The sequence below is a fragment of the Myxocyprinus asiaticus genome, chromosome 46 (genome assembly GCF_019703515.2).
Source record: "Myxocyprinus asiaticus isolate MX2 ecotype Aquarium Trade chromosome 46, UBuf_Myxa_2, whole genome shotgun sequence".
NCBI classification, from domain to species: Eukaryota; Metazoa; Chordata; class Actinopteri; order Cypriniformes; family Catostomidae; genus Myxocyprinus; species Myxocyprinus asiaticus.
Genome location: NC_059389.1, coordinates 8,833,233 through 8,855,864, shown reverse-complemented (window position 1 = coordinate 8,855,864; position 22,632 = coordinate 8,833,233). Strand labels below are relative to the sequence as shown.

Here is a 22,632-nt window from a genome sequence, read left to right as displayed (position 1 = left end):
TTACCCATATACTTTTTATAAAATCCTTCATAAAAGAGTTGTAAGCCATGAACCAAACCAACCAGCTCCTAGATAAATAACAAAATCACAAACTTTGTTTTGAGGCAAAAAAAAGTATTTGAAAATCGGACAATAAGACAAAGGTACAAGACAGTGTACTTACCGTTTTTTATAAGGGCACGGACTACAATCCCATGAAGCAATGCGAATGATGTCATTGAATAACATTTTTTGGGAATATATAAAACTATTTATTTTAGGTTCTTGATTCCAAGAACAGAAACAATATGTTATACAAATAGATAAGTAGTTTAAGGGTGAAGAGACACCGACTCGATTACGTCATTCACAGTGCCATGGGAGTGGGCGGTCACTCCAAGGCATGTTTCGCGGGCTTAGTTTGCCGCGGTTCTCTGATTGGTGAAGCTTTCTCTGCTGGACCGTAGGTAATGTAGTTGCGGGTTTTTACACTTGGTCACTTAATGCGTTTTTACTGGTCGAATTGCTATATGATTTAATAAGTAAATTCCATTTACAACTGGTCATATCAACGTGTCTCCACTAAACGGATATAAAGCCAATCTTCAATTCCTGAGCTATATATATAATAAAACAGTGTTCACTTCCCTGATTATGCTAATTTTGGGCAGCCAATTTAAAAGATGTGATTTATTATTTTTTTCCAAGTCACTTTGCCCCACGCGCATGTATATGCCCTGTGTATTTTCCCCCTCGTAGGTAAGATGCACCATGTGCGTCAGCTGTACTCATTGTCAGTGTTTCGTTTCAGTTTCTCCAGCAATCTGCATCAAATAAATGTAGAAAAATGTTCTTTCTCTCCTACAATGTGCATCTGTTTCATAATTTGTTATTATTCATTTTGCCCTATGCAAAAGCTTGATTACAGCTCTTATGTTTCACATTTTCCCTATGGTGATGTAGCAGTGTTTGGGTGGAGTAAAGTTTACATATGTAGCTTGAACAGCCAGATGCATTTACACTTGACCGAATTTCAAATGGAATGTGTCTCAAACCACCAGCAGAGGTGAAGAAAAGGTTAGTAAGCAATTTTATCACACTAAAATCATGTTTACACACATATTTTTTATGTCTTGAGGCCATACTTTTGAAAAAGTTACATTCACTTCCAATGTTAGTGCCTCATTTTTATGGTACTCAACATTATGTCACAAATGCTGTCGATTGAGCTTAACTTGTACAGAACCCGGAACATTCCTTTAACCGTGAGTGGAAGTTATGCCCCCTTTTGGAGTTGGTGCAACCCCCTTCTGGGCTAACCCCGCCTGCTTTTGGAGATTCCGCCCCCATTTAGAGGTCTCCAGCCTGCAGTTATACCTACTTGGACTGTTGTGCTCTATTGCTGTAGCCCAGAGATCTCCAAACTGGGGGCGGAAACTCCAGAAAAGGGCGTGGTTACTCCACAAGGGGGTTTGGCCCACTCCAGAAGGGGCCAGCACTTCCACCCACGGTTAGGGTAAGGGCCCAGACTTATATCTCTGCAGAACAAAAATGGGCTTTTCCCAGTTAGTGTGTGTTTTCAAACCACTGAGATTCCCTACATTCATTGGATAGTTTCAAAACGCCCATCTCGGTTTGAAAACGCCCACAGATTTGAAAATACCCATTACTGTTCTGCAGACCTATACTTCTAAGGGCCGGAGACCTCCAAATGGGGGCGGAATCTCCAAAAGACGGCGGGGTAACTCCAGAATGTATGGCTTTGATTGTCTTTTCTGTTGGTTTGGAGCTCCCACTCCTTTTTGGAGCTCGACCTTCAGCTATGTCATTCTCCCTCAGAACAGGAGTCTCAAGGCCCGTTTTAAAAGACCTGTTTTCCCATTGTTTTTCTATGTATACATGGACTAGACTGTCATCTTTAACCACTGTGTCAATTTTTTAGATGCAGTATCAAGTGAAATTCTGTAAAAAAAAAAAAAAGCGCCTTGAGACACCTGCATTCTACTCTATTCATGGCGATGCGTTCCAAACGCGTTTTTGCGTTTGTCTGCGCTGTTTTTTTAGTTTTCTTCTTTAAACATAAGCTGGACGGACATCTTTGACCATTGCCTCGTGTTTTGTTTGCTGTTGTAGAAGCCTTTATTTTTGTCACACATTATACATTTTTGCATATATACAGTGAAATTCTTTTTTTTCTTTTTTTTTTCTCGCATATCCCAACTAAGCTGGGGTCAGAGTGCAGGGTCAGCCATGATATGGCGCTCCTGGAGCAGATAGGGTCAAGGGCCTTATCCAAGGCTTCTATCCAAACTTTTATTCTGTCCTTCCACCTGGTCCTTCAGAAAAATTACAGGATAAAGCTATGACACTATAAATGATGTAATTCAAATCATAACAAGCATTAAACATACTGACATGTAAAATAATATTCCCAAAAGAAGTGTCTTTAAATAATAAATTCAGTGAGCCTTATATATATATATATAAATATAGATATAGAAATCTATGTTCTAAGCTGACATATTCTTATAAAAAAACGTACTATAAAGTAATATGTTTGACTTTTCACTGGCAGTTAATTACAACTGAAATTTGACATAAAGTAACATAATGCTTTTTTTGTGTGTGTGTTTGTAGATAAATAAGATTTCCAGGTACTGTCCATATAGAGCACAACATATCAAAGGGACAAGACATGTCTTATACAGTAAGACGCAGCGCTGATATCATTAAAGACATATTTATTTATTTCAAGAGTCTGTCATCACTGCAGCTCAGAGGGAGGGTGACCAAAGCTCTTTGATATTTGTGTGTGAATGAGAGGAGGACAACATTTTCAGATTTTTGAATTACAGTAATACCGCAGTATCTGGGAACATCAGCCTCAACTAATTGTAGTTCATTTCATAATTGTAAAACATTAGTAGGCTGAATTCACTAATGGCTACATATGTATTTACACTCTATGAAAGGAAAAAACATGATGTTGTCTGTGTCACATAAAAAAACTCAAATAGAGAGGACAGCTTCATAGCATTGCAGGAACAATAGTATCACATAAATCACAATGCCGTTGCTGCCACATTAAATTTTGTACCATATATCGAACGTACAAATCACAAGGTAAATGTGTTAGCAGAGTGTGTGAGCTATTATCCTCTATCTTTCCAAATAACCCATAATTGCTGTATGACACTATAATGTTTTGAAATTGCTAATGTTATGCTTTTATAAGGTCATAATAACTGATGAATCAAGTGTAATTTGCACATGTCAATGGTTTTGCTCATCTACTTCAAGTCCTCTTTGAGGGTTCAGTGTGCAAGGTTGAGATAATTAAATTGGAGACAATACATTTAAAGTAAAGGTTAGTGCTTTGGTCAAAATTAGTCACTGTGGTATGAAAAAAAGTGGTATGAGGTGGTTTCATAAAGTTTCCAGTTTCAAGAGTTTTGGAAAAGGACAAAATGTTTTAAGAAGTTTTTTAGGCATCCTTTTCTGTGCCTTACTCAGTTGTGCAGGTCATGTTTAACCATTTGAAATGAAACTTTGATTTATAACCTCTGAAACTCAATTTAATAGAAAACACAGGTTTTAACTACATTCATAACGACTGTAATGTCGATACTAACATGAGGCAGAGAATGCACTTTGTGTATTCTCTCACAGTTAATGTCTAACAAAATGCAATAAACCTTTTATTAAATCCAGAACTAATCCTTATTTAAGTCCAGAACATCAAGTTTATGAGATAAGCCATTTTTCATGCAGGTATATTTCTTGGGTCAATAACTAGGCTTTAACATTTGTATTTTTTAGGCCATGTGGGTTAGATGTAATTAACATGACTGACTTACCTGAAACACACACAATACTAAATAATAACATGTGCATTTGCAAAGAACTAAGAGAAAAAAACAGAATTTAGGACATTATTTTAATAATGCAAGGTTTAGGGTTTGGGTTAGAAGTATATTAATGTAAATACTACTAAATGTAAATACAGTTTTTTTGCGTGATCACACAGGAAGTCGACATGTTGCTACAGAATGTTCCAATACCCTGACATCGACCCCATTTAGCTGAGTTACTGACAAGTGCTATCTCCCATCAGACATTTTTACATCAGTTCAGTGTGTTTACGTTTTCCTGGGTCACAACCAATAGTTCTTGTCCTGAGTTGAAACCAAGAGGTAATCGTGTTTGCATAACACTGTGTAACAAATTTTTTGGTTTTTGTTTTGTTCCTGAGTAGTAAGTGTTATTTTCTAATTGCTTATGCCTCAAAAGTGTAGAAAACGGCTATTATTCCCCACAAACTTTGCTTTTGTGACCAGGACAGTGACATTTTTAAATGTACCTATTTCCAATGACAAATTCATTCACATAAAGTCAGAAAAAAACAACATATGAATCCAAATGAACATGTATTTATACTAAAGTAATATTCAAAGCCGTAATGTCCATAATGGTAACAAGTACCCGTCTCTTCCCCTGGCTCACTCGGTGCACCTCAAAGAGGATTACAACAGCATCAAGACCTTGCTGGACACCTTGAAGTATGATAAGTACGGCTGGGAGGTCATAGGAGACTTCAAAATGGTGGCATACCTGATGGGTCTCCAAGGCGGTTTTACCAATTTTACCGGTTTTATCTTTGCCTTTGGGACAGCAGGGACACCAAGGCGCACTACCACAGGCGGGACTGGACACAGCGGACCGAGTTCTCTGTGGGGAGGAGCAACGTCAAGTGGGAGCCACTGGTGGACCCCCGGAAGGTACTGATTCCACCACTGCACATCAAATTGGGCCTTATGAAACAATTTGTCAGAGCACTAGATAAGGAGTCGAGAGCCTTCAAGTACCTTCAAGACTTCTTCCCTAAGCTGCCTGAGGCAAAAGTTCAAAGCCGGTGTCTTCATCGGACCACAGATAAAGAAGGATTTTGGATTCATATGTTGTTTTTTTCTGACTTTATGTGAACGAAAAGACACAAATTCGCCCATTTTCTCATTGGAAATTAGTACATTTCAAAATATCACTGTCCTGGTCACAAAAGCAAAGTTTGTGGGGAATAATAGCCATTTTCTATACTTCTGAGGCATAAGCAATTAAGAAATAACACTTACTACCCACAAACAAAAATTGTGTTACATAGTGTAATCAGTGACCAGTGCAATTTTGAGATTATATTTTCCCTCTTAGACAACATTTTTACTCTATTGACAGTTATGTTTAGGGTTGGGGTTTGGGGTAGAGTTAATAAAATATGCATTCCTCTTCACTGTATCACATCATTTACAACTAAAAACAACTAGCTTTACAACTCTCTTTGGCGCCCCTCTGAAGACATTTCACCAGAAAACTGGAGCAGAGGTTATTTAGATGAGATGGACCACTTGTATTAAAATTAATGGGAGAAATTGGAACATATGGTGTTCCAAGGATGTTCAAAAAGAAGTCCCACCTTACAGGTAAAAGAGCCAATCACCTTTCAGATACAGATATTGTGTGTTAGTTAACTCGAGAACGTGCATGGGCATTAGCTGGACCAGCCTGAAAATAGTGTTTTTTAGGTCAGATTTTACAGTTGATTTGAAATACGTTATTTGATCGTAATCTTGACCATCCGTTTTGGAGATTTCAGTCTTTCCCTACTCAAGTAGATTGGGGCTTTACTTGTATGCAGGGGTTAAATTGGGATTTTCGAGGTGGCGGAACCCTACAGAGAAAGGAGCGGATTGTCCTGAACCGCAATAGTCTTCTTGTTCCGTCACCGGACAGAAATTCAGAGTAAACCTCCAATCACATTTGAAAGTATGCAGTGTGAAGGTTGTACAAAGTAACATTTATCTTTAACAACGCAATCAAAGTGAATAACAGGCACAACAACTCCGCTACAACATGGGCCGCCATCTTGATTGTTTTGAGTTGAATGGATCACATGACTGCGCCACATGACAACAAATACGTCAGTGTTTTCAGAAATCTCTGTTTCCCTGTCCACTCTACAATGCGAAGACTGCGCTTTTACATTTATCCACTTGGGAGAGCGTTTTGGAAAAGCTCTGTTTTCGCTGTCAATAGCGGCATCTCAGTGTGGATGGAAGACCAAAACGATTCAGAGTAAAAATATGTTTTTTCAAATGAAAACGTATAAGTGTGGACGTGGCCTGAGCTGCGTGTGTGCTGAAAACAGTGCCGCTCTAGGCAAATATAGCGAAGCATCACAGACTGGACTATTTTTTCTTTTTATTCTATTCTCTTTAGAATCAGAGGTAACGGAATGCCGTTCCGGACCGTTCCACCACATTTTAACCCCTTCTTATATGCAGCTTATATCCATAGGAAATAACTGCCAGGGAGCCTTCCCAAGATGGCTCGTGAGTGGACTGACTTGCCCTCAAAGCACTTTGACTCGAACTCACATGTGCCTTATGTTCAACAACACGTTCTGCATCAGCCACTGGGGGTAGTAGCTTGATTTGGTAAGCACAGACCGAGTTTTGCTCAAGAACTGTGGACATAACGTAGATGAATCACGATCACTCTAAATATTTCCCAAACTCACCCATACACCAATTGATGCACATACAGTTCCTGGAAAAAGCAATGAAACCCTCATTATTTCTATATTTTATGTTTTTTATTACAAAAGATTTATTCTAAAATACTGAGCAGTGATTCCACAGGTGTAAACTTGCAATGTAAAAAATTTTTTGCATGAAGGTTACTTCAGGTATCATGTAAAGTAGCATTTGCCTGTGTCGTGCATCACACTACAAAGCCTGACCATTCGTTGTGGCAAACCAAGTTTTTCAATTCATATTTCCAATGTTTAATCCCATTATTCAAATAGCTTTCAAGGATCTACAATTGAAATGCTAATACGGTGATAGGTAGCTTCTGAAAAGATGCACACTTCTTGGAAACGGAGTGAAATGGAGCTTTGAGGTAATGTCTCCCACTGTGTTCATGTAATCCAGTTCTTTGAGACGTCACCTCTGTCCCTTGCACTGTTTTTCTCCTCTGACAATGGGCTGGTACATCCACCCGGCCCTCCTGATCTTAAGCCTCATCCTCCCTCATAACAGACCTAATCATTTATATTTTGTGATGTGTCCCATTTCCTATGATGGTAACGTCAGTGGAGATTGCTCTAAAAGCACTAAAAGTCAGCAGGCTTTTGCTTGATATTGGAAGAGTGTGTGAGAAGAGATCTGATTCTGTGAGGTAGTGTGACCTGACACGGCAGAGATGTTCTGTGGTCGTCATGATGTGTCTTAACAGAAGTTAACTTCCAAATAAGTTGAAAAATGGCCATTGCTATCATCAACAAAATGTATTCAATAATGCAGAAGTCAATTACAAGCCAAAAAAAGTTATATTTTGATGATTGTCAATTGAATACTCTGTTTTGTGAGTTATCATTCAGAATTTTTCATTTTTTCATTATTTCCTTATTAAAAGCTAATATGTTTAAAAGATTTCCACCTGATTAAAGAAATGTTCTTTGAATGTGTTCACTAAAGGGACACTAAATATTCATTCTCGTTTACCTGAAATTACTATAAGCATTGAAATTAAAGAAATATTCTGGGTTCAATACAAGTTAAGTTTAATCGACAGCATTTGTGGCATAATGTTGATTACCACAAGAATACATTTGACTCATCCCTCCTTTTCTTTAAAAAAAGCAGTTATCAAGGTTACAGTGAGGCACTTACAATGAAGGGAATGGGGACAATTTTTGGAGGGTTTAAAGGCAGAAATGTGAAGCTTATAATTCTATAAAAGCACTTAACTCATGTGTTATTTGAGCTGTAAAGATGTTTAAATCAAATTTTTGGGAGCACAGGGTTTACGGCATTACATTGTCATTGCAACGAATTGAAAACATTTCAATTGGATATAACTTTACACAGAAGAGGTTAGTTAGTGATTTTATCACACATAAGTCAGGTTACATGTAAATTGTTTACGTCTTGTCAGGGCCACAGCTAGAGGGGTGAAAGGTGGTAATGATTTTAGGGGCCCATAGGTCCAGGGGGGCCCCACTGCAAATTCTAAACTGTATTTTTTATAGGAAAGGGGCCCAAAGCAATATATAGCCAGGGGCCCCAGAATACCCAGCTATGGCCCTGCGTCTTGTGGCTATACTTTTAAAACAATTGAGTATTTTAACGTTTACGAATTGGCCCCATTCACTTCCATTGTAAGTGTCTCATTGGAAACCAGATTTTTGCTTTTTTTTAAGAAAAGGAGGGACAAGTCCAAATAAATGTTATGGCCATCAACATTATGCCACATATGCTGTCGATTGAGCTCAACTTGTATTGAACCCAGAATAAAATTCCTTTAACAAAGTAAACGATAAAAGCTTTTATGGTGGCATTATACAGCACATAAAGTAAACAAAGTCACAATGGAGACTAAAGATGACATAAAAGCACTCGTTTTTGGGTTTCTAAAAAGCGTAAAAGCAATTTATTCTCTACTGCTGTTCTATGAAGCACTCCTGAACTGTACTCCCTCCAGAAACCGGTCAGGGAACAAACAATCCAGAGTGACTATTTGTACAAAGACTCTTCATTAACCTGCAATTACTCACAGCTAACCAAATCAAGCAAGTGATTATGTTTCATTTAATTCAAGAGACTTTCCCTGACCCTGTTCACAGTATAACCTAATCAGAACAACCTAATCAAATTGGAGTGAGGCCAATTTGGTACAAGAAAAATTTAAAAATGATTTGTCTGTATGTTAAAGGGCAAGAGTGCATAGCCACACCCTCCAGCACACCTGGAAGATGTCTTCTAAACAAGGCACTTACAATGGAAGTGAATGGGGCCAATCTGTAAATGTTAAAATACTCAGTTTCAAAAGTATAGCCACAAGACAAACAATATGCGTGTACAAACAAAACGAAAACAATTTCTTTACAAAATGTTACATCCTTCATAGTTGATTCTTGTGAAACCTGTAAAGAAAAGGGCCTGGTCATACTTTTTTTTTGGCATTGTGACTTTATTTTCAGGACACTTAAGCACATTTTTACCACCAATTCTCATTACCGTAATGCATCCAGATGTTTTACTTTTGCTATTCCCATTATTTACAATTGTGATTCTTATTACTGTAACACAGTCTGTTTTAACTATATTACTGTAAAGTCAGTATTGAGGGAGCACTACTGTGATGTACACATTCTTTACCATTTAAATCATATTTTTTCACATTGCGGTAATGAGAATATCATAATGACCATCTTTTTTTGCTTTGCGGTAATGAGAATTGGGACTAAATGTGTGTAACTGTCCCCCTAAAAACAGGTTTTTTATTTCTTATATGCAAAATATAATTTTTTCTTTGTTTCTTTGATTTTGGAATAAAATAGGAACAGGACATTTTCCTGACAGGTTTTGTGAGAATCACCTTCATATCCAATTGATGACCAACACATCTTTGGTCATGATTTCCAACACTTCATGTTGTGTAACCAAATAGATTAGTTTGCCCTCAAGATCTGTAGAATGTGTGGCCTAAAATCAATAGCATAAGGGGTAAGAAATAAAGTTAAAAAAATGGGTGAAAGTGAGCGTTAATATTAAACTCCAAACTCATATACCTCACTTGACATGTTAACTGTAATCATCCTGGAAAAAAGCTGTGAAATTTTCTCTTTGTGAAATTTTCTATCATGACAAAAAGACTCCCATTTGGTTCATATTACCTTGTCTTTTCAATAACTGAATTTAATCCAGTCCCTGCTCTAAAACACCATGAAAGTTACACGTGGACAGGAAGTGTCTTAGGTTCCATCTGAAATGTGCAAAAGGCGGCTGAATCTGTAATCAGGGCATGGTAGTAGTGGTGAGTTGGACAGCCGTTATGAACCATGAAATCTATCAAAAGCAACAATAATGTTTAATGACGCAAAAGGAGGAAATACTCTACCAGCTAAAAGACTCAAAATAAGAAAGGTTTATGGTACCCAGCAGGTTAGTCAACATCTCCCTTGATACACATTTAACACATCTAAACACACTAAAAGAACAAATTAGAAGAAGAAAAAAATGGCAAGAATGGTACATTTGTTTTTTGTTTGTTGACTGCAGGTTTGAAAAGATCTGAACATGATGCCAAGCTGGGCATGCTGTCACTAAACTCAGATGTTCAGTAAAGGAAAAGTCCATTATTGATTGGAATAAGAATGAGTCAGTTGTGCTCCTAATGGTTTTACACATCATGCGTCATAATGACTTAATTCATGGTTTTCTTTGATGTTTGTGAACCCTAGAGTAACAATAGACCCAATGGACAAAGAGTCATATGACTGTAATTAGCTGTGAACCACTAACACACTTATTTCGAGCACACACAAAAAGTCAACCCTCTCAGGTCTCGGTCAATAAAATGGAAAATGATGTTGAAACGGATATGCTGCTCACTTTATTAGAGGCTTTGACAGCTAACCACACTGACTGTTTTAAATGTAAGATGCTGGTCTTGCTTGCTACTTTTAAACGTGTTTCAACATCACAGTGTGGCATTTTAATAGCTGATTAATGTATATGAGATTTTCATGGTCTTTCAATGTTAAAAAACCTGTTAAATTCTACATATTACATGGATAACTTTATGCATTTTCAAACAAAAATATGAGCGTTTTGACCTTAGTCGCGTAACCAGCGCTTAGGCACTGTCCTTGTTTTTCACTTGTTTGTAGATGTTCATATCACAAGTATATCTTAAAATATGTATTATTTTGTTTAAAATGTCTCTAAAACGTCGCTGAAGTTTGACGAACTGTTCTAGGTACACAAAGAGACGATTTGGTTGGCGCCCCGGAAATTACCTGAAGATTTTTTTTCCACCAACCAAGCTGAACAACAAGTAAACGTACTAAAACGTAAGTCCCAATATAAGGTATACCAGGTTTTTAAAAGTACACGACAGTTTTAACTCTACGCATTACATTGATAATTTTTAACATCGTTTTTAAACGAAAATTAGAGAGTTTTGTGCTTCGCCAAACAAACGCTTGCGATCGCCAGGTTATCATAGCAACAGCCAGCCGCTCCATCTCAAATGCATCTAAAAAGTTTATTATTTAGTTTAAAATGTATTTAAAATGTCGTAAAATGTTGACGAACTGTGCTAGGTGCACAAAAAGACGATTTGGGTTGCACCCCGAAAAAAATACCTGAAGAAATTCCATTAAACAAGTTGACCAACAAGTAAATCCATTTAATTTTCCTTAGAATAAAAGCAAACATTTAGGGAACTAGTTTATGAATTACACTAAGCGCTCCAACTTTAGCCTAATGTTGTCTGTACGAACTGGCACCATAACTTCACTAGAGACCGTTTGATTTGATTTTGTCTGTTTCTTTGATTGGAAGTTTCTTTGCTCCAGGATCATCAGCTGTCAAGTTGGTGAATTGTTTTGGGACTCTTAACAGTATGAGCACAGAAATGGAACAGATGGACCTTTCTGAAAAGTTGGAGGTTATTCTGTTTAATTCTTTTGGTAGAATTGCCCCCTTTTCTGTACAGCTCTCTACACAGTCAGAATAACTGAAGCTAAAATTAGATATTAAAAGACTCAGTCATTTTAAATGTTTGTCTTATAGGTCATTGAGAGACCTAATGCCATGAACAAAATGTTTGTGAAGTTAGAGAAAAGAGATGACACACCTGGTCTTGGCCCTTCAATGTCCAATCCTCGATCAGTTTTCAGATTACGCATTAATCTACATCCATTCTCAAAACCAGATTTAAACCAGGAATATCTTGCAAGAGGCGACAAGTAGGTTTTTTTTCTTGTTGATTTTATTCATTTTGCCATTTAACAAATATCTACAGTCAATTGAAGTGCTCATTTAAAATAAGACACTAGAGAATGAAGACTGTTATAATAAATAATCAGACAGATAGAGCGGTACATTTCAATTAACTGTTTTCTTTAAAAGAAACAAAATGAATCATGTATACTCTTTTCCATTTCATCAAGGGCCCCATCGCCAACAGCTTCCGCCTTCCATCCAATTGGTGAGGGACATCATCACTGTCATGCATACAATCAAGAACGAAGCTCTCAAGAAACTGAGAAGCAGATGATCGAAACTGCCATGCAGACTAAAACCCAACTAGAAATGGATAACAGGGAGTCTGAGAATCCTCTCTTTCAAAAGGAACAAAGCTTTTTCAGGAGAGTCATCAAAATTCTTCTCATCTTGTTCATTATTTTGAGTCTATATTAGATTTTTATGTTTGCAAGCCAGTATGTTTACTTGGATGTGAAGTGTATGGCAAGGTCATGGAATCTTGAGAGATGCATGAATGGCTTTCCAAAACTGCTCTTTGCTGGAACGAGTACTCCACCCATATGAATAATTGTTCAATTTGATTTCAGCACTCAATAAAGCATTTAAAATGTCCCCATGTGATCTGAATGGTGTTTTTTTTCTGGTCTATGTATTACATTTGGTAAAATGTCAATATAGTGTTTAAAAGAATAAATCCACAATGACACAGGTGCAGGTGCAAATGTCCTTTCATTTATCAATACACATTAACCTCTGCACCTTTACTATATTGGGTCCCAATTAAAGGAATATTCCAGGATCAATACAAGTTTAGCTCAGTCGCCCACATTTGTGGCGTAATGTTGATTACCACAAAAAGTAATTTCGTCTCATCCGTCCTTTTCTTTAAAAAAAGCAAAAATCGAAGTTACAGTGAGGCACTAACAATGGAAGTGAATGGGGCCCATTTTTGGAAGGTTTAAAGGCAGAAATGTGAAGCTTATAATTTTTATAAAAGCACTTACATTAATTCTTCTGTTAAAACTCATGTATTATTTGAGCTGTAAAGTTGTTTAAATTGTCATTTTTAGGGGGCCTGGGTAGCTCAGCGTGTATAGACGCTGACTAGTACCCCTGGAGTCGTGAGTTCGAATACAGGGTGTGCTGAGTGACTCCAGCCAGGTCTCCTAAGATACCAAATTGGCCCGGTTGCTAGGGAGGGTAGAGTCACATGGGGTAACCTCCTCGTGGTCGCGATTAAGTGGTTCTCGCTCTCAATGGGGTGCGTGGTAAGATGTGCGTGGATCGCGGATAGTGTAGCATGAGCCTCCACATGCTGTGATTCACCGCGGCGTCATGCACAGCAAGCCACATGATAAGATGCGCGGATTGACAGTCTCAGAAGCAGAGGCAACTGAGACTTGTCCTCCACCACCCGGATTGAGGTGAGTAACTGCGCCACCACAAGGACCTACTAAGTAGTGGGAATTGGGCATTTCAGATTGGGAGAAAAGGGATCAAATAAAATTATAATTAAAAAAAATTTGTCATTTTTACAGTCATTTAGGGTTTGTTGACTACATCGCCATGGCAACAATGTTGTAAAATTGGCTATAACTTTACACAAAAAAGGTAAAGGTAAAGTAAGTGATTTTATCACACTCAAATCATGCTAACATGCATATTGTTTGTCTTGTGGCTATACTTTTGAAACAGTGAGTATTTTAACATTTACAGATTGGCCCCATTCACTTTAATTGTAAGTGCCTCACTGTAACCTACATTTTTATTTTATTTATTTATTTGTTTGTTTTTTAAAGAAAAGAAGGGGCAAGTCAAAATAATGTTTGTGGTAATCAGTATCATGCTGCAAATGCTGTTGATTGAGCTTAACTTGTTTTAAATCCAGAATATTCCTTTAATGGAAAAAATGGTAATGAATACAACAAATGCAATCTCCCTCAAATAATAGCCTAATTGAATTGAACTTTCAGTATTACCTGTATTCTATACTGACATTATTTGGATTATAAAATATGAATAAAATCAAACACATTTTTCAAATTGTCTGTTCATTTAAAATGTTTTAATAACCTATGCTGTCCAGCGAATCTCTAACTGTGAAATGCAAAAATCCATAATTTAATTTCCTTTACATTAATCATAAAGGCGAAGTTGGTTCTGTAGGTGCAGATCGATGAGACCAAGACCACACAGGGCCGATTTGTTATATGTGACTATTATGACTTTAATCGATACGATCATAATCAGCTGATCTCATGGACATAAACTGATGATCATGAAAGACTCGATCATTAGTAACTTACTTTCAGTTTTGACGTCTGCTGATGAAGAGGCTGACGATGTCCCATTTTGACGTAAACACGTCAGAAGTGAGGCATTCTCAGTTTCAATAAAAGGCGTCCGATTCAAGAATACCCTCAGAGGACCAGGAGCTACAAGAAGAAGGAATATAGCCTAATAACATTTTTGTTTTTTATTCCCCAAAGAAGCAGCTGAAACTCAGGGTCAGTTTCCTCTCTCTCTCTCTCTCTCTCTCTCTCTCTCTCTCTCTTTCGTTCTCTTTACTTTCACAAAGTGTGCACGTTTTGGATGTTTTATAGCTGTTCAATTATGACTTTTTCACCTCAATGAAATTGTTTTTCTTTTCAGATGCACAGGTGTATCGGTGGAGTTTGCGTGTCTCTTATTTTTTGCGCGTTTCTCACGGAGACGATCGGAATGGTAATTGCGGTAAGTAACCAAAAGTTACTTTGTATTTAAATGGTTTTTGAATTTGATAAAACTATGTGCGTTAAAGAAAATCAATCAGAACACTTACGTTTTAAATACTGTGTATTTATTTTGACAGTAAAAAAAAAAAAAATTGAAATTGAAATTGAAATTGAAATTGAAATTGAAACGGGATGTGATTTCTGTTAGAAAGCAAAAAACATTCCTCTAAAACATCTCGAGGAAATAATTTTTTCAATTGATGATAGCCTAATCTATCATTTTTCTTTTCTATAAAACAGAACCTTTTTAAGATTGCCAGTAGCCTATTATTATGCAACTTCCTAAAATTATTCACAATATAATATTAAAATATTAGATATTACTAATGTTGAACATGTTGAATTGTGAAATCATTAGGACCTTTTCCTCAAAGGAACTCATTTTAAGCTCATCATTTTAAGTGTAGTTATTCATATGTTTTGTCAGTAAATGTGTAGGCAATTTCTAAATTAAGCTAATTGGTTTTATTCTAGTCAAAATATGATTTCATATGACTGAATCAATGAAATTCATTATTAAAGGTATGATAATAATTGCATATTAACATTTGACATTATGGCCTATTAATATTGTTATATAACTTCCTATACACATATATACATTAAATTGTGTTGTCTTTCTATGAAACAGTCAAAAGAAAAGAGAGGATGGACCCTCAACAGCGCTGGGTATCTTCTAGGTCCTCGTAAGTTTTCCAGATGCACTTGTTGTCATCTTTTGTGAACTCTTGTGTCATGACTCCATTATTTTTCCTTCCTATTTGTTTACAACAGTTACATATTATGTATTTAACTGTTTCTATGTACAAATTGTGCATTTCTTTCATTATTAGTTTACGTTTTCAAGATGTATGACCTTAAAATAGGAGAGAGCTTGCAGGTCCACTTTTAAAACCTTGAAAAATTTCCAATCCTGTTTTCCACTTTTATCTTTACGCTTTAACCTTTAGTTACACCCTAATGCAGGAGAATACCTGCTTGCTTACTGTCATTGGGGAAATTTCTGAACTAATGATGAAATGTCTTGGGGTGCACTATTGTTGAGCTCATAAAGGTACACCTGTGTAGGTCAGTTATATAAGCTCCCTGTGTTTCAGGTCGTATTGATCACCTTATACAGATTAAGGATACTCCCAGTGCAAGGGGGCGAGAAGATCTGCTTGGTCAATGTAAGATAGCTCCTGCAGGTTATTGAAGTCAGATAAGGAATTGCTCTGTGATATATCGCTATTTGTGCTCCTTTCAGTCTGGCTGCTCTTTCTCATTATGCATTGGGTGTGACCGTGTGCTTCGCGTTGCAACAAATAGCAATTCCGTGACTCAAATCCTGCAGGTTGCTCTACTGAATCTGTCCAAACAAAAACAAAACCAAAAGATATTCTTCCGATAATGATTTTTCCCATTTGAAACATGTGTGCCACAGGCAGGTCTATGAATATCAGCCGGGGCGTCAAGGCCTTTTGGCGTGGGTGCTCAGCATGTGGTTTAAATGATAAATGTTATTGTCCTTTGTGACCAGATGCCATTGATAACCACAGGAGCCTTAACGACAAACACGGACTGGCAGGGAAGAGGGAAATGCCCATAGAGGAGGATTTCAAGACAGGTAAGACACTTTCACCGCCGGCAGGGCACACCAGTTCTGACTAAGCTAGTTTTTTCAATATGTTTTATACTCTGTAAATGCTGGAAAGTCTATTTATTTAGCTGTTTTTCAATCATTAAAGTTCTTTCATTAATGTACAAGTGGTGCACCTAGGGCATGCTCTCTATTTAAAAGAATAAATACAGATGGTAACTAAATGATCAAATCTGGTAATGACTGTTTCTGCTTGTTTTAGGAGCTCTGAGAATATCAGATGAAGATGTTGTACATACCATCATAGACTTTCTTTCTTATCTAAAATTAAAAGGTAGGTATGATGGCAAATGTTTTGGAGGTTTTTCTTGCGTTTAATTATGGACATAAATGAAGGTAACTAATGAACAGGCCCAGACAGAACCAGTTTTTTCCCACATTGTTTGGTGCTGATTTTGGAAGAAAATCTGCTAAATGGATTTCAACATGGTAAAATGTGTTAAACAGAGCTAAAAGTACTTCACTCTTACTAGTGGCTGAAAATAATGATCAACTAAGTCCACATTAATCCATTTTCATTCATCGTTTTCTAAAGGATGTGGTTAAGGAGAGCATTAAACACCATTCTAGCGTAGATGAGAGGCGTAAATGTAGCAAATAAATGCATTTTCAAACAAAAACGTATCGGTGTGGACATGGCCTTAGCCACAATATTAATGTGCTGAAATGTCTTAGTCTGAAAACGCATTAATTTAGCTACATTTATGCCTCTTAACCACACTAGAACAATGTTTTCCTCCACCAAAAACGTAGCATTTTGAAAATGCAATCCATTACCTCTTACCAGAGACTATTTAGCAGAGACGGGGCACTTCTATTAAAATGAATAGGAGAAATTGGAATGCCCAACGGTCAACGAATATAGAAAGGAAGCCCCAGCTTACAGGTAAAAGAGCCAGTTACCTTTTAGATAAAGACGTCACCTGTCAAGCAACTCCACAAAGCACATGCACATTAGCTATACAAGCCAACATTTTTTTTTATGTAATCTGAGGTGAAGAAGCACAATTTATGATTCCAGTGTTGTCAGATTTTACTGCTGATTTGAGATATGTTTTTTGATCGTAATTTTGACCAACCATTTTGGAGATTTCAGTCTTTCCCCATTCAAGTAGATAGGAGCTGCACTTGTATGATGCTTGTTTACATAGAAAAATAGTTACCCGAGAGCATTCCAAAGATGGCGCAGTGTGAACTAACTTGCTAAAAAGACGATAACATTAGGAAACTGAAAACCGAAGAGCAGAAAATGTGTAGAACTTTGTAAATGATGGCCATTCTAATTTTGTGGAAATCTGCATAGATTTCTGCTGAATTTTTCAGGTGCAGTCTGCTTCAGCCTGATGATTAACATCTACAGTATGTAGGTTTAGTCAAAAGAGAGCTGTCACTGATCTGTCACCTAATGTATCTTGACAGTAAGAAGTAAATTGTTCTCATTTCCCCTTTTTACTTGCATCATCCTGCAGAAATTGGGGCTCTTGACAGTCTGCCGTCCTCTCTCACGTCAGAGGAGATCAGTCAACTGTAATACGGACCAAATTCAGCATTTACACACTCTGACCTCCACTGAATTCTCTCCCTGAGGCTGTCTTATGTTGTATGTGTTCTCCATTGCACTGTTCTTTACATGCTAAACTGTCAATATTACCCCGTAACTTTCTATAATCTATAAGAATAACTTAATTGCTGATGTGGAGATGGATTAACAAAAAATAAAGTTTATAAATGGCATTCCACTCACCCTATTGTTTGTCTTTATTTTTATATTCATGAAAAGGCAACAACCATGACAGACTATTACTTACAGGTAACAAACAGTATATAGTTATATATATAAAATATTCAGCACCACAACCTTTGATTGAAAGGTGAAAAAGAAATTGGTTTTCTATATAACTTTATATTTTTATAAAACTGACATGATATTATTTTTTTTTTTTCCCAAAAGCACTATTTTATTTCTGTATAGACACATATGCATGTACACACATTTTATACATGCATACAAGGACACTTCAACACAGGTGGAAACAAGGAATTCATGAATAATTAATCCTGCAGGCTGTTTTTAGTTCATCAGCAGTCTGGCATTGGCACTTGTACAATGCAACACAAGCACGCACACACACACCACACACAACACAATATGGAGATCACCAGAGTAAATTGCTCCCAGTGTAGTCCACATATCCACCATGATCCTTCTTTGTTAATCCGGAAATTACATTCAATAAGGATGATATGCTCTCCTCTGGACTCAAAGGTGCCTGTAAGCAGTAAGTAAATAGAGAGATAGGCAAAAATGAAGAAACGTATTATTATCTAATTTTCGAAAAATGTTGTTTTAAAGGGAAAGTACACTCAATTTAAAATTCTGTCTCAATTTACTCACCCTCAGGTTATTCCAACCCCTTATGACTTTCTTCCGTGGAACACAAAATGAGATGTTGGGTAGAATGTTAGCGTTAGTCACCATCCACATTCATTACACTGGAAAAAAAGATGTTATGAATGTGAATGGTGACTGAGGAAGAAACTAGGGATGAGCATTTTCAAGTAATTTTGTAGTCGAGTACTCTGACCCACAAAAAAACGAGTACTCAATTACTCTTAAATGAAAATGCACGTTAAAAATTCCACGTATGACTTGTAAGTGAATCCTATATTTTGTTTTATTCACAAACGTTACCAAGAAAGAACGGTTAATGGCAGGCAAATGCGTAAAGGAAAATTAATTTGCGATATTAGCGTAGTGTTTTTAATACTCGAGTAGTTGGAGCAGAACGTGTACTCGATTACATGTGCACAATCCTCGAAGAAAAAAAGTCATACAGGTTTGGAACGACATGAGGGTGAGAGGATGATGACTCACTCCAAAAGGGTGAACTATCCCTTTAAAGACAGAAAAACGTGTACTTACCATTGGTCCACCCATATCCGTGCGTACCCAACCAGGATGAAGGGCTACACACAAGATTCCCTCTTCTTCCAAATCAGTGGCCAAACACCTTGTAACCATATTCAGGGCACACTATATTTAAAAATACACACGTTAACCATGTAAAATCTCAATAACTGCAACCAAAATCATTACTTCCCAAACTAAGCAGCTTAATTAAAGTAATAAGTTATTTCACCTTTGAAGCTCTGTAAGCGTAACTCTTGAAGCTCGCTCCCTCGCCCCAGTTGAGCTGCACAGATCCCAGAACAGAGGACACATTGATCACTGCTGATCTGTGTATGCCCATGCCACTCCCTTGAGCTGCCGCCCCTCTCAACAATGGCAAAAAGGCCTGGTAAGAATAATGGCGAAAAGACACAAGTAATTAGCACTGACAATTCGATTCATTTTTAAATGATCAAAATCCAAAATTCGGACCTTGCTGATAGTGTATTGAATTTATTCCGGAGTTGTTCAATTCTATTAATACAGCTCTTTAAGGAATGTCTACAAAATATTTTATTTTTCAAATACACAGTATATAATATACTGTATATACTGTATAGTATAAAGTATAATCTTATAGAATAAAGCAATAAAGTAAACCAGAAAGCATTAAGAAAATCGTAAATGCTGTTTAACAACATGCAGATGAATCATACTAAATAAGGTGTTAAGTTCTGCAGACTTAGTAAGTTTATTTAACTCACAAAGAGTGTCAGAGTATTATGGTTGTATATGGTTGGTAACTAAAAGCATCTTCTAGCCATATTTATACCTTGGTTACAAAAAGAGGAGCCACTGTGTTACTCTCAAAGGTTTTCATCATGACATCTCGAGTTACTGTGTTTAGATCGCTGGAGATGTTAACTGCTGCATTATTAATTAAGCAGTTCAACCCATCAGCACCCACGATAAATTCCACGGTTTGTGCTGCTGCATCCACGCTGGTGTCACTGGTGATATCTGAGGACAAAAAGACATTTTAGGAGAGTTTAGGTGCCTTTTTATCTTTCTAATCAAGAGCAGGAGATATTGTCATTCTAAAGGGACAAAAAATGAGGACACGCCCATGAGTGCAAGATGAGTCATCAATATTTTTTGTCTGTTTTTCTGGAATAGAAAGAATGTTTAAATGCATATATCTGCTAAATATTCATTTGAGCAACGTTTATGATCAATTATGATTTTTTTTTTTTAAGAAAATAAATAAATAAATAAATAAATAAATAAAGTACTAAAAAAAAACTTCATGTGACCTAAATGTAAAATGCACTCACACCACTTTGATTCACATATTGAGCCAGGTCTAGGGTGGTCTCAGTACAGAGTTATTAAAATACTTTATAAAAGGATGCCATATTAGCATTACATTTATTAAAACTCACTCCTCAATGAAAGATTGGTTTGTTTTTTTATCTGATATTTTAAACCGATGTTCTACAGTACATTTGTCAATGCGTCAAATAGAATTACATTGGCTTTCTTTTATCATTTGTCTCCACCTGCAGGACAAAAGTAAGAATTGCACTTCACAAGCTAAAATAAATAAATAAATAAAAACAGTAATAGTTTTTAAAATACATAATTATTTAAGGTTACTGGTATTATGTATTTTATATATTATATATAAGGCTGGCCGTATATGTTAGATACACAATGTTACACTTTTTGCGTAGTTTATACAATAGTCACGTGACAAACAAACGCACTCACCTAGCGATATGACATGAATCCTTTGATGCGATTTGGCGAGTTTTTGCAGTTCCTAGCATAAAATCAAACGATAATCACTCGTTAAGCAACTTGTCCAATGTTTTCTGGCATTTTGTTACAATGTTGCGCTCAGACTTGTGTTATTGATTGACATACCACAGCATCGTCTGGATTCCGGGCGGTTGCGATGATATTTTTTGGTCTTTCCGGCGCAGCGGCCAACTGCTTCACCATCTGCAGTCCGAGACCCCTGCCCGCGCCCGTGATAAGCACCGAGTGACACTTGCTGTAGTTGATCATCTTCAAAATGCCGCAAGTAGTCCACACACTTACTTTAAAGGGGTACCTCAAGTGCAGCTGGAGGCGGGGTTAGTTAGTTTCATAAGAATGACATGCAACCACCACCTCCAAAGGACAATAGCGTAAATGTACAATTTGCATTTTTAAACCCTCTTTAGTCATGCTATGCTTACTGTGTGATTAATAAACAAGTACTACGCAGGCGGCCACTTTAAAATGATTCTCAAAGTATGTGTGTAATACGTTAAAATTATTAGGATAAAAACGAATCACCTAAATGCATTACTTCTAACATGTTTTTTTTAATTTTTAATTTTTATTTTTAAATAAGAATAAATCAAACCTTAAAAAAATAGTTATTATGTAAAATACGGATGCGCGCGCCGTCTCGCGCTGACAGTTGTAAATGCGCGAGCGTATGTTCTACTTTCGCGCCCTTTTTTTTGTGAACCGTTAAAATACATATTCAAATGTCAGATAAGTCGGTGTAGTTGATTTATAATGGTTATTTAAATCGTCCAAAATCCCTTACTTTCTTAGATAACTGGTAAGTGTCATACAAACTATATATATATATATATATATATATATATATATATATATATATATATATATATATATATATATATATATATATATTTTTTTTTTTTTTTTTCTATGTCTTGAGGTGGACACAATGACTAGCTTTGTACTGAGTATTATGTTTCAGGGATCCCTCAAAGTAAATAAACCAAATAAGAACAAGAACAAATATTACCACTCCTCTATATAAACTAGTTGATCATTTTGGGATGTTTTATATTAGAACAAAACAGTTCTTAATACAAAATGTGAAAATGTGATTTTTTTTTTTTGTCTTTTTTTATTGACACCTTTGTGACTGCAGTGCCCCCACTGTCACATTATTGTATTAGGAGAATGAATGACTTTGAGGGGCATGAGTACGGCTACAGAAGAGACTTATCTGAAGGGTCTCTGATTCCCTTACATAACCCTCATGGAAGTCCTAGAGTGGCAAATCCCTTCAGTCACGGCATCCACTCAGGACCCAGTTACTCCAGGATAGAAGAACCCCTCAGGGAGGATGACTATGCCACTTACAGCATACTTCGTCCACTAACATGTGACCATTTACCTCCAGTAACCCAGTTCAGCACAACATCCTATCCCGAATATGTGCTGGCGCAGTCCAGCCAATATCAACATGTGCTAGGCCAATCGTACAACTCCATTAGTGGGCATTGGCCATCACAGGAGGCTTTTCATTATGGGATGCCATCAGTGAGTGCATGGATGTGTAATTTATCTGACGCAATGGTCAAAACTAAAAAAAACATTATAGTATGTCCAGGCAATTCTAACTTTTCTAAGTCTCAGGGTAAGGTCTCTAAGATTTGCCATTACACTTTTTTGAAACAAAGTAATATCACATAGCCTATACTAACATTT

At 36.7% G+C, this 22,632-nt stretch overlaps 3 protein-coding genes across 4 annotated transcripts; 2 read left to right on the top strand and 1 right to left on the bottom strand.

Annotated features, from left to right (window-relative positions):
• Positions 1 to 983: 983 nt before the first annotated feature.
• si:ch211-107e6.5 (uncharacterized) lies at positions 984 to 12,417 on the top strand. Of its 2 annotated transcripts, XM_051689728.1 has the most exons (5): positions 984 to 1,056; positions 10,798 to 10,891; positions 11,399 to 11,490; positions 11,616 to 11,791; positions 11,996 to 12,417. In XM_051689728.1, exons 3-5 carry the CDS (start codon positions 11,446 to 11,448, stop codon positions 12,243 to 12,245), a joined length of 471 nt encoding a protein of 156 aa, XP_051545688.1. In that variant the 5' UTR covers positions 984 to 1,056; positions 10,798 to 10,891; positions 11,399 to 11,445; the 3' UTR covers positions 12,246 to 12,417. The 2 variants fall into 2 exon arrangements, with proteins under 2 accessions (XP_051545688.1, XP_051545689.1); XM_051689729.1 differs by lacking the exon at positions 984 to 1,056 and having other exon boundaries at positions 10,682 to 10,891.
• A 1,802-nt stretch (positions 12,418 to 14,219) lies between these two features.
• On the top strand, positions 14,220 to 17,960 carry gal (galanin/GMAP prepropeptide). The gene is made up of 6 exons (XM_051689732.1): positions 14,220 to 14,317; positions 14,463 to 14,543; positions 15,216 to 15,270; positions 16,104 to 16,190; positions 16,426 to 16,497; positions 17,693 to 17,960. Exons 2-6 carry the CDS (start codon positions 14,463 to 14,465, stop codon positions 17,752 to 17,754), a joined length of 357 nt encoding a protein of 118 aa, XP_051545692.1. The 5' UTR covers positions 14,220 to 14,317; the 3' UTR covers positions 17,755 to 17,960.
• On the bottom strand, positions 17,959 to 21,238 carry zgc:110339 (uncharacterized protein LOC550490 homolog). The gene is made up of 6 exons (XM_051689716.1): positions 21,040 to 21,238; positions 20,884 to 20,935; positions 19,946 to 20,133; positions 19,364 to 19,519; positions 19,147 to 19,257; positions 17,959 to 18,493 (listed from the first exon to the last, which is right to left on the bottom strand). Exons 1-6 carry the CDS (start codon positions 21,181 to 21,183, stop codon positions 18,380 to 18,382), a joined length of 765 nt encoding a protein of 254 aa, XP_051545676.1. The 5' UTR covers positions 21,184 to 21,238; the 3' UTR covers positions 17,959 to 18,379.
• Positions 21,239 to 22,632: the final 1,394 nt, after the last annotated feature.